This window comes from Adiantum capillus-veneris, chromosome 26, assembly GCF_014529385.1.
Source record: "Adiantum capillus-veneris isolate H3 chromosome 26, ASM1452938v2, whole genome shotgun sequence".
NCBI classification, from domain to species: Eukaryota; Viridiplantae; Streptophyta; class Polypodiopsida; order Polypodiales; family Pteridaceae; genus Adiantum; species Adiantum capillus-veneris.
The window spans coordinates 41818579-41833053 of record NC_140956.1 but is presented as its reverse complement, the minus strand read 5'-3'; the positions used below and the strand labels follow the sequence as shown (position 1 = coordinate 41833053).

Genomic DNA, 14475 nt, shown 5'->3' with positions numbered 1-14475 from the left:
ACCAGGGTTATTGCAGCCACTACCTATTCCAGATAAACCATGGGAAAGTATTGCTATGGATTTTATCTTTGATCTTCCGGAACGCAGACAAGAAACGATGGTATTTGGACCATTATTTGCAGATTCAGCAAGCAGGCTCATTTTATTCCTGTCAGGAAGAAGATAAAGCCAGATCAGATGGCACGCTTGTTTATGAGCAATATTTTCAAGTATCATGGCATGCCACAGTCGATTGTTAGCAACCGTGATCCACGCATGACAAGTTTGTTCTGGAGGGGCTTGTTTGAGAATATGGGCACAACGCTCAAATTCTCTTCGTCATTTCATCCTCAAACAGATGGGCAGTCAGAAGAGGCAAATTCTACTGTCCTAGATCTGCTGAAGTGCTATGTGTCAGAGCATAAAGGAAAGTGGGAGCAGTATTTGCCATTGGTGGAGTATGCATACAATAATACAGTGCATTCATCAACTGGCAAGGCACCTTTTGAGATAGTGGAAGGTGGCAAGAAAGTTCCTCCCATACTGCATACAAAGGACAAGATATTTGAAGCAGATAAGTATGTTCAGGACATGGATGAAATGTACAAGAAGATCAAAGTGGCCTTGGAAAAGACTCAGGCAAAGCAAAAGAAAGCAGCTGATCGTCACCGTCGTGAAGTGGTATATTCACTTGGTGATTGGGTGCTTTTGCGCTTTGAAAAGGCAAGGTTAAAGAAGATGAAGGGCAAGGAAAGACTGTTTCCAAAGCTCAGCATGCGTTACTATGGGCCTTTTTAAGTGTGCGACATAATCAGTGATGTTGCATATAGGCTGAAATTGCCTGACAGTTGGAAGATTCACAATGCGTTTCATGTGAGTCTTCTCAGACCCTATGTGGGTGATGTGCCACAAGATATGCCAGCTGAAGATCAGCCGGAAGTCGAGGAACTTGACGAGATCTTGGTCCCTGAACAGATTTTGGCACACAAAGAAAGGAAAGTGCAAGGCAAGGTTGCTAGGCGTTACTTGGTAAAGTTCAAAAACTATCCACCAATGGATGCTAAGTGGATGGAAGAAGGTGAACTTGCAGAGTCACCAACTGTGTTATCACTTTACCTTGAAGCCTTCGATTTGCAACCTACCTTGACCCCTTGAGTTTCAAAGCTACATGGATTGTCAGTGTGACAATGGCTTCTGAAACAAATGATGTACATGGTATTTAAAGTGAGCTCAAACGAAATACCTGTTACATGAATGTTAGAGCTGTACATATTGTCAGTTTGGCAATTGCTCTTATGGAATGTCCAAAAGTTTGGTTAGTGCTATAGAAGTGAGTATTTCTTGTCAGTTTGTCAAGGATACAGTAATTGCTTCTATTAAAGAGTACATGTGTAACTGCATTCTTAAACTGTCGGTTTGGGTATGCTCAAAACTGTTACGAGATCCAACGTGTACTATAAGACAGAGGCAAAATGTGCAGCTACCATTTTGTCATTGGAAAGTTAGTGACTCAAAGCAATGGTAGAGTGCGAAGCTACCACTATGTCATTGGGACAGGGTTCACACGCAGGCAATACATGAGTCGACAAGGTGTTGAATACACCACGGTTGACAATGAGCATGTATGTGTCGTACATGTGTCGACAGCTGTTGAATGCATCAGTGTTGATTGTAAGCATGCACGACATAGATGCAAACGAGCACGTTTGAGATTTCAAGAGGGGGGTATGTCACCAGCGTGCGACTATTATCTATCCTTTTTGTTGATTTCTTTCTTATTATCTATTTACTTTCACTTTTTGGAAACACCCCTCGGGAAATCTAACTGCCTTGCATTGCATAGCTATTGTGGAACTGTCCAGAGGGAGTCCAGGCCTGAGGGCAAGAGAGCACTAAGGTTGGACAAGGACTATGGTTAGCTAAGTGGGGTCATTGACTAGCCAAAGCGAATCCTTTGCTACAGAGGCTACATTTCAGTTCTGGATGTGGCCACAGTGTACATAGAGGGTCGGATGACCTAGAAAGATACAATGACAGTATCTCCTAAAATTTAGGGAACTGCTATTTTGGGACTTGAAAATGTGTTTGCGTCATTACCTCCGGAATGACAAGGAGAACATTTTCTTGCTCTGCCGTGAAGTCAACTGGGCGACCGGTTGGGAGATTTTTAGGCAACAACCCCGAAACGGGAAAATGCTTATAAATGTGCCAAGTGGCACCTTCTGGTGCACTTTCCTCATGCAAGAGAAGGGGGCGCTGAACTTGAAGAGCAAAGAGGCTCATTTTCAGTTTTTGTCACAGGTTAAGAGCTATGGAGTGCTTGCTTTCCCTCCTATGTACAGTGTGGTGCCAGGAGTGATGCCCTGCAAGCTACGCACTGCCCTCTCTCCGCCCTATGGCAATATGTTATGCCCCTCTAGTGGACTTTTCATTTGACCAATGTACAGTTATGTGGGTTCATGCGCATTGCCGAGGCAAGAGCCTCTTGCACAGGTACTGGATTAGCTAGCGGCTAATCCCCCGTAGGTACAGGTGAATTCGGAGAGGTTTCACGCCAGAAATCTCGTCCGATTCAAAGGGCAAGTAGCCCTACAGGTGCGGGAGCTCGAGGACTTGCTACGGATGCGACCGGCACGCGAAACGGAGCCCGAAACAGTGAATTACAGCCTGCTGTGTATTTTTGCAGGTTTAGGGTTTTGGCCCTAAACGGACCCTAATACCCCCGAGAGGTTCGGGGACGCAAGGGGACCGCTGTACAAGCGATCTGGCGCATTTTCAGGGCTGAAAACAGAGAATTCAGCGTGCTGCAGATTCTCGCCAGGTTTTGCAAAGTGCCCGTATGCGTCGGGAAAGTCAGTCAATGCGTGGGAATACTGACTGTGAAGGGTCCTACTACAGTTATGCTGCCGAAATCGGGCCGGAACAGTTGAAATTCAGCCAAGTGTGAGCGGGGCAGCTTGTAGGGATCCACAGCGCTTATTCCCTCTTTTGAACAATAAAGAAATACCGAAAGGGACGCCTAAGTTAGGGGCCAATCTGGTGTCGGTCTACTCATACAAGTGCAATCTAGCAGCCTGTATCCCTCTCCCCTTTGTTGTGTCTTGAAACTACAGGTAAAGTGGACGACAAAATAAATGGGTGAAAGCTAAATCAAGGTGTCACCAGGAGGTGTATTTTTCCGGTTACCTTCCGTAAATAAGTATTAGATATATTTATTTTATTTTTACTTGTTTGTCCCAAAACCCTTGAAAAGGTGCAAGTGGACATTGCATGGCCAATGTGAAACGGCTGCAGCCAAATGGGTTTCTCACATCGGGGATCTAGGTCGGTCAGACAGGGACTGCCCGGGCAAGTTAGCATTGAATTCTGATGAGTATGGAAGCTCGTGTGCGCCAAACTGGAATTTGGGCCACTCGTCAAGTCACTGCAACTTTATAAGTTGAAAGGGGCCAGTAAATTAACCCACATTGTAGATGTTGGTCAAATGGTAGTCTTCAATGATGGTCAGGAGACCGATAGGGACGCCATAGAAGCATCTCCTAAAATTTAGGGAACTGCTATTTTTGACCGGAAAATGTGTTCGCGTCATTAGCTCTGGAATGACCAGGGGAACATTTTATTGCTCTGCTGCCAAGTCAACTGACGCACCAGTTGAGATATTTTTAGCACGGAAAGCCCAAACTCGGAAACTAGGCGACGTGTCTGCCTGTGAGCGATTCTGCCACTCTGGGAGGCAAAAACGAGCTGCATATCAACAAAGGGGGCGCCATTTTCAGCCTCAGGTGGATTGTAGCAGGTACAGAAGCTATGGAATGCTTACCTTGCCCTCTATGCACAGTATGGTGACGGGAGTGATGCCCCGCACGCTACATATTGCTCTCTTTCTCCCCTACGTACAGTATGTTATGCCCCACTAGTGGGCTTCTCATTTGACCTATGTACAGTTCTGGGGGTTTATGCGCGTTTGCCAAGGCAAGAGCCTTCTGAACAGGAACCGGATTAGCTAATTGCTAATCCCCCACAGGTACGCACAGTTCCATCACGAAAGATTGCGAGTTTGGAGAGTTCTCGCGTGAAAACTCGTCCAATTCAGAGGGGAACTGTCCCATTGCGTGCGGGAGCCCTTGGGACACGCGTAGGCGTGTTCGCTCCACTAAACGATCCGAAACAGGGAATTACAGCCTGCTGTGTTTTTCTGCAGGTTTAGGGTTTCGCACCTAAACTGCAAGGGAACATCGGGGGAGTCTCGTGAGAGCCTTGGGATGCGTGTACATGCTTTTGGGCACCCGGCAGTGAAAAACAGGGAATTACAGCCTGCTGAAATTCTGTGACAGCTCGCCAGAAAGCTTCCAGATAGCGAGGGAATCCGTCCTAGACAGGTGTTTTTGACCTACAGGGGTTTTTGCGCCGTTATGCTGCCAAAATCAGGTCGAAAACCTGCGTTTTCAGCCCTCGCCAGGTTTGGACAGCTTTGTGAAAGCTTGTGCGAAGTGGTCGGATCGTCTACTTTAATTTGAATAAAGAAATACCGAAAGGGGCGCCAGTCTTTGGGGCCTACAAGGTGTCGGTCTCGTGTGCGCAGTGACATTCTAGTCGCTGGACGCAACTGTGTTCTCTTCCCTTCTCAGTGCTCTGTGTAAAGTTAACAGGTAATTGAAATAGTACCGCCCTCTACGTTGTATAGGCCGGTTATATGGTTCCATCGACGGGATAGTCACTTTTTCTTCAAAAAGTGCAGTGTGGATTGTTGTGGGTGAAAGCAACACAGAGCTTGTCGATATGGCAGAGAAGAGAGACCAAGTACCTGAAGAGGGATCTTCCTCACATGGCACAGAGAAAATTCCTTCAACTCTTCAAGAAGAGGACAGGTTGTTTAGAACTCAACTGCGTTGTTGCATGGACATGTTTCAGCAGTTGGCTAACAACCCAAGGATGCAGGAATTCTTACAGGCTCCGACACAGGGTTTTCAGCCTCCTACACAGGGCACGACTGAGCCGTTGCAGGAAAAGGAGATTTCCAATGCGTAGAGGACTCATGATGCTCGAGGGAAAGCCCATGTGGTTGAGCAACTAGCGGTGTCCAATGATCCAAAGCAGCTTGCTTTAGCTGGACACGAACCGTTTGTGAATGGTCAAGGGAGCAATGAACAGGCTATGTGTCAGACCCTTCCATTACCTAATACGTATCCTGGTTATTTTGGAGGTGGTTCAGTGTTTCAAGCTATGGCTGGACCTTCCACAGGTTATATGCCAGGGAATGTGTTCGGGACAATGCAAACAGGCATGGGTAACCCTATGTACGTGAACATGGGTGTCCAACCAGGTTTTCAAGGTGCCTATGGCCAGTTTCGAGTGCCTGGAACACAATTTGGTATGGCTGGTTTTTCGCAGCCATGCGTACAAAATGCAGATATGACAGGGAAAACAGTTGATGCGAGTGCTGGAATGAACACTCATGGAGCACCACTGTTACAGGCACCTGTTTATGATAATGTGGCTCCTTTGAGTCAGCCTAAGGATTACAAGGAAGGTGGGCAGGGAGTGAAGTTTGAAACTTTCAGAGGAACTGAGGACCAATTGAAGGCTTTGACCTTCATATAGCAGTTCGATGCAGCTTATGCTGGAGGCAACTTCACGGAATCTTCAAAGATACGCAAGGCTGCCACTTTCTTGAAAGGGAATGCGCTCCAATGGTGGACCGCATTGTTGAACCAGGGTCAAGCCCCAACAACGTGGGTACCTTCTTTGATGACATGATTGTCTACTCAAAGTCTGAAGAGGAGCATAGGGATCACTTGACCGCAGTTTTCAATGAGCTACGCAAGAATAGGCTACTCATTAATGCGAAGAAAAGTGAATTCTTTTTGCAAGAGATTCACTTCCTTGGGCACATTGTTTCAAAGGATGGGGTACGCATGGATCCTGCTAAAGTGGAAGCAATTAGGTCATGGCCAGACTTGAAGTCCGTACATGACATTCGAAGCTTTCTAGGCTTATGTTCCTATTACAGGAGGTTCATCCGAAATTTTGCTGAGATTGCTTCTCCACTCCATGCACTGCAAGGAAAAGGAGTTTCTTTCAAGTGGACAGCCAAGGAAATTTTAGCGTTCAAACACTTGAAAGAGAAGCTGACTTCAGATCCGGTAATCATTTTGCCAGATCTTTCGAAACCTTTTGTGGTTCAGTGTGATGCGTGTGGCCATAGTCTTGGTGCAGTTCTAATGCAGAATGGCCGAGTAGTCGCATATGAGAGCAGAATTCTTTTGAAGACTGAAAGGAACTTGCAAGTCTATGAGAAAGAATTGCTGGCAATAATTCATGCTCTCACTAGTTGGAAACACTATTTGCTAGGGGCTGATTTTGTTGTCCAAACGGATCATCAAACCTTGCGATATTTTCTTACACAGACGAAGTTGTCTGAGAAGCACATGCGATGGGCAAACATCTTGTCAATGTTCCATTTTCAGATTGTGCATGTGCAAGGGAAAAAGAACGTGGTGGCTGATGCGTTGTCACGAAAGCCCCTAATTTCAGCAGTGTCAATTCCGTACCATTGTGAACTAGACGAAATGAAGACACAATATGCTGAAGATTCAGATTTTGCAAGGATCTATGACCAGCTTGTTGATGGGCAACATCATGAGCACTATATGCTTAAGAATGACTTTCTCATGATGCATGGAAAGTTATGCGTTACTAAACAGTTACGGCCAAAAATTTTGATGGAAAGTCATGCTCCACCTTATGCTGGGCATCATGGAATTGATGCGACAATGAAAGGGGTTGAGGCATTCTTCTATTGGCCAGCTTTGCGTCAAGATGTTGACACATTTGTAAGATCATGCTTAGTATGCCAAAAAGTCAAATTTGACAGACAAAAGCAACCGGGATTGTTGCAGCCATTGCCGATACCTGATAGGCCATGGGAAAGTATAGCAATGGACTTTATCTTTGATCTTCCAAGGACGCAAACAGGAAATGATGGGATTTTGACTATCATTTGTAGGTTCAGTAAGCAGGCCCATTTCATTCCTGTTAGGAAGAAGATAAAGCCAGAACACATGGTCAAGATATTCATGAGCAATATCTTTAAATATCATGGGATGCCTCAGTCAATTGTTAGTGACAGGGATCCACGTATGACGAGTCTTTTCTGGAAGGCATTGTTTGAGAACATGGGCACTACGCTCAAGTTCTCTTCTTCGTTTCATCCGCAAACTGATGGACAGTCAGAAGAGGCAAATTCTACTGTCTTGGACCTGCTCAAATGTTATGTCTCAGAGCACAAGGCAACTTGGGAACACCATCTCCCATTGGTTGAATATGCTTACAATAACATTGTGCATACGTCAACAGGTAAGGCACCATTTGAGATAGTGGAAGGAGGAAAGAAAGTCCCGCCCATTTTGCAGACTAAGGACAAGATATTTGAGGCAGACAAGTATGAGCAAGATATGGATGAAACATACAGGAAGATAAAGATTGCTCTTGAGAAGACTCACGCTAAGCAAAAGAAAGTTGTTGATCGTCACCGTCGTGAACTTGTATTTTCACTTGGTGATTGGGTACTTTTGCGCTTTGAAAAGGCCAAGTTAAGGAAAAGGAAAGGCAAGGAACGCTTGTTTCCTAAGCTCAGTATGCGATATTATGGTCCTTTTCAGATTTCAGAAAAGATCAGCGATGTAGCTTACAGGTTAAAGCTACCAGAAGGCTGGAAAATACATAATGCTTTTCATGTCAGCCTTCTAACGCCCTTTGTTGGTGATGTGCCAGAGAATATGCTTGATGAGGAACAACCCGAAGTGGAAGAATTGGATGAAATCCTTGTTCCTGAACAGATATTGGCACATAAAGAAAGAAAGGTTAGAGGAAAAGTTGCAAGACGCTATTTGGTGAAGTTCAAGAACTATCCATCATTAGATGCCAAATGGATGGAAGAGTCTGAATTGCTTGATTCACCTCAGCTATTGCAATTGTATCTTGAAGCCTTTCAAATGGAACCCACAGTGACTTGATGTAGCCTTTTTGGAGCAAGGCAAGAGCATGGTTCATGATGCTCAAGAGAGTAGTTAAGCAATTGTATCTACTCTTTCCATACAGAATTTAGCTAGAGAAGTTTGTGCTCAAGAGTACACTAGAAGACTTCTATGCTTGATATATGTGTCGTAGCCAGGTTGGTGGGATTGTTTAATCGTCCAACGCTACATTTCCGGAAGCATGTATATCTTGGATTCCCATCATAGAATATATGTGATATCAGGAGATATCCGCATGTATTATTGGCATGAAAGCGAGGTCGCTTGCAGTATTTCAAGGGTGGGGTGTGTCACCAGGAGGTGTATTTTTCCTGTTGCCTTCCGTAACTAAGTATTAGATATATTTATTTTATTTTTACTTGTTTGTCCCAAAACCCTTGAAAAGGTGCAAGTGGACATTGCATGGCCAGTGTGAAACGGCTGCAGCCAAATGGGTTTCTCACATCGGGGATCTAGGTCGGTCAGACAGGGACTGCCCGAGCCAGTTAGCACTGAATTCTGATGAGTATGGAAGCTCGTGTGCGCCAAACTGGAATTTGGGCCACTCGTCAAGTCACTGCAACTTTATAAGTTGAAAGGGGCCAGTAAATTAACCCACATTGTAGATGTTGGTCAAATGGTAGTCTTCAATGATGGTCAGGAGAACGATAGGGACGCCATAGAAGCATCTCCTAAAATTTAGGGAACTGCTATTTTTGACCGGAAAATGTGTTCCCGTCATTAGCTCTGGAATGACAAGGGGAACATTTTATTGCTCTGCTGCCAAGTCAACTGACGCACCAGTTGAGATATTTTTAGCACGGAAAGCCCAAACTCGGAAACTGGGCGACGTGTCAGCCTGTGAGCGATTCTGCCACTCTGGGAGGCAAAAACGAGCTGCATATCAACAAAGGGGGCGCCATTTTCAGCCTCAGGTGGATTGTAGCAGGTACAGAAGCTATGGAATGCTTACCTTGCCCTCTATGCACAATATGGTGACGGGAGTGATGCCCCGCACGCTACATACTGCTCTCTTTCTCCCCTACGTACAGTATGTTATGCCCCACTAGTGGGCTTCTCATTTGACCTATGTACAGTTCTGGGGTTTATGCGCGTTTGCCAAGGCAAGAGCCTTCTGAACAGGAACCGGATTAGCTAATTGCTAATCCCCCACAGGTACGCACAGTTCCATCACGAAAGATTGCGAGTTTGGAGAGTTTTCTCGCATGAAAACTCGTCCAATTCACAGGGGAACTGTCCCATTGCGTGCGGGAGCCCTTGGGACACGCGTAGGCGTGTTCGCTCCGCTAAAAACGATCCGAAACAGGGAATTACAGCCTGCTGTGTTTTTCTGCAGGTTTAGGGTTTCGCACCTAAATTGCAAGGGAACATCGGGGGAGTCTAGTGAGAGCCTTGGGATGCGTGTACAGGCTTTTGGGCACCCGGCAGTGAAAAACAGGGAATTACAGCCTGATGAAATTCTGTGACAGCTCGCCAGAAAGCTTCCAGATAGCGAGGGAATCCGTCCGAGACAGGTGTTTTTGACCTACAGGGGTTTTTGCGCCGTTATGCTGCCAAAATCAGGTCGAAAACCTGCGTTTTCAGCCCTCGCTAGGTTTGGACAGCTTTGTGAAAGCTTGTGCGAAGTGGTCGGATCGTCTACTTTAATTTGAATAAAGAAATACCGAAAGGGGCACCAGTCTTTGGGGCCTACAGGGTGTCGGTCTCGTGTGCGCAGTGACATTCTAGTCGCTGGACGCAACTGTGTTCTCTTCCCTTCTCAGTGCTCTGTGTAAAGTTAACAGGTAATTGAAATAGTACCGCCCTCTACGTTGTATAGGCCGGTTATACAAGGTTTAAAGTAAAGTCTACCGCCCTTTTTGGATTGAACAGGCCGGTTTCAAGAAACCTCTCGTCTCTATGATCTTGCGGCTCATTAGAGCCAAGGCATCAGTACCACGGGCCATTATCCGAGCAGAGCTGGCGGCCCCCCCACTAGTGGTAGAGGCGCTCACCAGATCAATCTCCTTCATAAACCGCACATGGGAACTTCCCAGAGACAGATATGCTCGCATAGCACTTGAGTCCTCTGGACAGTTAGCCATACAAGGAGATACAACATGCTGGTATGGGGAGATGACATCATGGTTTCAGGCGCATGGGTTCAGCATAGACAGGCTACCACCATTCCAGTACTCATTGGATGCACCATCTCTCATTCTTACACAGTCGGAGATCACCAACCTCATCCGCCAAGACCTAACCCAGCTAGACACCAGGAGGACATGGATACAACCAGCACAAGAACTGGGCACGAAGATGGCTTTCTACAGAGACCACCTTCTCCAGCTTACGGAAGATGGTTTTGTGATGAGACCCAGATACATGGATACCCACCTGTCTCATGGGATACGGTGTGCTATTGGCCAGTTACGCACATCGTCTCACCAGCTGCGGATTGAAACCGAGAGATACACCGGAGTACCAGCAGAGGCCAGGACATGCCCCTTGTGTGACATGGAACCTGAGACAGAGCTGCATTGTACATGCCGCTGCCCCGTCTACTAAGAGATACGAGGCCGCTTCCATTGCTTGTTCAGAGAGGGTTTTGGACCACTCTCAAGAGTAATGGGATACGAAGATCAAAGATGCCTGGGTTTGTTCTTGCTCGAGCTGCGCAGACACAGAGAGAGCCTGATGAATGGCGAGGCTAACCAGTCTCAAAGACGGATTACAGACTTCTTCAAAGCAGACACGGGACAGCCGCAAGAGCCACTCCCACAGCAGAGCTCCCCCCCGTCTCACACCAGAGGCACACTGATTGACCGAGCGATTGAACTGGGGAAATCCAGGCGCCCATGACTGCGCAGGACTACACAGCATCGACGAAGGCTACGTCAAAAGATTCAGAGCACACTGGCCAGGCATGCACGACGCCCGGTCAAACTACTAACCATGGAGGAAATTGATGAGATTCGCCAACGACCGATGCTAGATCTTTTGTGACTCAGCTATCCCAACTAGCCGCCCATTTTTGCTTAGATTTTGCAGCTCACATCGACCAATCTAGAATCCCATAATATATATCTTTGTTTTGTACTATTGATTAGGTTATTTTGTTACTCTGACTTTGTATCAGATCCACCACCTTGTAACTTTCTAGTCTCATAGGTCACTATGGCCTTTTGAAGACGTTAATATAACATTTCATTTCATCTCTCTCTCTCTCTCTCTCTCTCTCTCTCTCTCTCTCTCTCTCTCTCTCTCTCTCTCTCTCTCTCTCTCTCTCTCTCTCTCTCTCTCTCTCTCTCTCTCTCTCTCTCTCTCTCTCTCTGTGTGTGTGTAATCACGAGTGCAGCCGCATTATCACTTTGTGACAGCGATGTTAAAACTCTCTTCTTCTCCTCCTCCTCCTCCTCCTCCTCCTCTCTCTCTCTCTCTCTCTCTCTCTCTCTCTCTCTCTCTCTCTCTCTCTCTCTCTCTCTCTCTCTCTCTCTCTCTCTCTCTCTCTCTCTCTCTCTCTCTCTCTCTAATCACGAGTGCAGCTGCATTATCACTTTGTGACAGCATGTATATGTCATGTTGATGACCTGGTTGCTGTGGATGGTATGTTTCTTTCTTTCCTATGAATGTTTGTAACTAGCATTTGGGGATGCATCACCGGCCAATATGGAGAGCAATTATTCAGCGTCTTACATCTTTTCAGCCGGTTCCTCCACATGAGATTGTGGAGAGTTAGTATGATTGGTGTTTTGGTTGTCCAGGCTACTCCTCCTTTCGTTTTCATGCGCTTATTGCTTCCAATGCATAACACTTGCACATTCCGCGCCTTGGATTTTAAAGCACGGTTATGGAATTTTTATAAACCCTTCCGTTGGTGGAAACATATCCTACAAAAGACTTGGATGTGCAAATTGCCTCTCAAACAAGGATTCTCTTCTGGCATTGTCTCCAAGGTACGCTCCTTGTCAAGACCCTTCTAGCATGCCAGCACATTGCTATGTTCTTTATGTTGTCGTTGCACCAACGTGATGAGACGGTACCTCACATGCTATCGAATTTCTCTCATGCGTGCAAGCGCACGCACACATAAATACATACCGCATGCATGTGTGTATGTATCGTTTTTTTTTTTCTTCTTCTTTTTTCCACCTGGGGGGGGGGTGGTGGTGGTGATGGTTGGTTTTACATTAACTATGTCAAATGGATTTCTAGCTATGCCACATCAAACCTTTCTTACTAAGGGTGCATGCTGTTACGATAGTAATCCAAATCAACCAAAACCCTCCACTATGTGAATGTAATTATACCTACCTATCAGCATTTAGCCTTAGCATCCCTAATACCACATTCACTACTTACAATCATAGGATCTAGTTTCTGACTATTCCTCCTATTTTGGTAATAGGAAGCTGGCCTTTTGCACTTAGCAATCAGAAATCACGCATGCATGTTACTCAAATAAAAATGGAACAAGATGCCAATAACACACCTGGGAGATGAAAGAGGATGGAAGCGCTCCAGAATCACTGCGAATATCTTCGGAAAGAGAGACTGCAGCTTCAGTGTCCATGCAAGCAGCTTGAGGTACAGCATCGGCTTCCACTTGAACAGCATCGACCTCAGCAGTTTCTTCAGCCTTACGAAAGTATGAGATAGTTTGGGATGTTGGCCCATCGTCGTTTGCATTGAGTTTGGTGTCATCCGTAGCTGCTGCAACAACAGATGTGACATCTGTTGCCCCCGAAGATGAAACTTGACAGGTACTGGACACAATTTGGGCACATTTAGCCCCATCAGAGGTGCCCACAAGAAGAGGCCGTTGAGCCGCATCAACAGAAATTTGGGTAGAATCCACGATGCATGTGGTAACTTCTCTAGCCTCAGCCTCAGCAATTTCCACAGCAGCATTTCCATTCAAGGAAATAGGATCCGTTGCAGTGGCATCACTAGCCACAGCAGACGGCAAATCAGCCCTCGCGGCCGCATCAGCATGCGAGGGTTTCTGAGAGATGGAAGAGACGGAATCCCAAACGGACTGGGGGAGCGGCAAGTCTCTAGAGATATAGCAGAGAGCCTGCAGAAGCACCTTCACCTGCAACGCCTGCGTGGAATTTAAAGGACGTGGGTTCTCGCTTGAACTTCTTTGCTCCACAGGGTTGGAGTTCTCCGCCATTGGCATGCTAGCTGCGAGTTCTGTCATCACTGCACGCGCTGCATTTAAATTCAAATGTAATTTTCAAATCCCTTCTGCCTGCCTGCCTCCCGGGTTCGTGGGACGCTCGCTCGCACACAATTAACACACACACCGCCCTTGATCTGCAAGGTCAAGAAGACTTCGATCGGTAAGGCAAGAGGGAATATCAAAATAAAGCTCATGATGGCTTTACTAATAACCTAGAATATGCATGGGCATAGGCATGGGCATCATCTAGAGAGGGGACATAGAGCCCAGACACTAAATGGCGCCAAGAGCCCCAAATCGTAAAATCTATCGTGATTCAATTACGAGATTTGTTTGCATGGAGGTGGGTCCTTGCTCGACAACTTTACCTTTGGAGTGAGCCAAATGTCCACGTTAACTTTATCACATTTGTTTCGCTTCTTGGAACCAAATATGACCACGTTCTCTTAATATGGTTACATGGAGAGTTTTTAAAAAACATTAGTTTATGATATGGTTGTGGGTACTAAGAGAACTAAGGAGAAGAAGGATGTAGACTAAGTTGCATGGTATCAAAGCTAGATAGATATATTTCATGATAGTTTGATCTTTCATGCAGTTATCACCTCTATCTTCCTGATATAGCAATTGCCTAAGCGACTTCGATTAAAATAAGTAGCTAACTCATGCTTGGATTCATCTAAGCCATGTTTGGTACCTATGATTGTTTTTTTTTTTTAATTATAAATAAACTAGCTCATCATTTAACTAGAGTTGTGTAGAAGAGAAAAGATCACCAATAGCTTTATAAAAATGTCACTCAATTGCAAGTCAAAAATGACAACTATCTGATAAATTGTTGAGTGTGCAAAGCACTCATAGAAACCATATCTACAGGTGCACAGTTTGTGGTACAGGTGAATGTGGGGAGTCCTTGCAAATACACGAAATGGCATAGCATATAAGCGATATAATCGACGATCTTGCATACTTGATGGATTGCATGTATACACGATCGAGAACTATACACAATCTAAGAGAGATAGAGAGCGAGAGAGAGCACGGGAGAGTACTATAAGTGTTCATGGACTTCACTAGGTTGCCTGGTTTTGACAAGAGAGACAAAGTCAAACATCCTTATAGGTCCTCTTTGAGAGGCCAAATTTTCTCTAATGGAATTTGCACTAGTGTTGCCTAAACCGATAGGTGTGCACTTATGCTACCTTAACTGGCAATCTGCATTTATGGTCGTGATGTTTAAACTAGAAAATTTGCACTAATATTGTATAAATTGACGGATCTACATTTATGGCCATG

At 45.6% G+C, this 14475-nt stretch overlaps 1 protein-coding gene across 1 annotated transcript in view; it reads right to left on the bottom strand.

The window, feature by feature from the left end:
- The window catches only part of LOC147423332 (putative ATP-dependent DNA helicase CHR12), a 38285-nt gene extending 24941 nt beyond the window's left edge, over window positions 1-13344 (bottom strand). Inside the window, exon 1 of the mRNA XM_086500915.1 lies at window positions 12487-13344. Coding sequence (XP_086357041.1) covers window positions 12487-13197 — 711 coding nt within the window. The 5' untranslated portion in view covers window positions 13198-13344. The remainder of the gene's footprint in view (window positions 1-12486) is intronic.
- Window positions 13345-14475: the final 1131 nt, after the last annotated feature.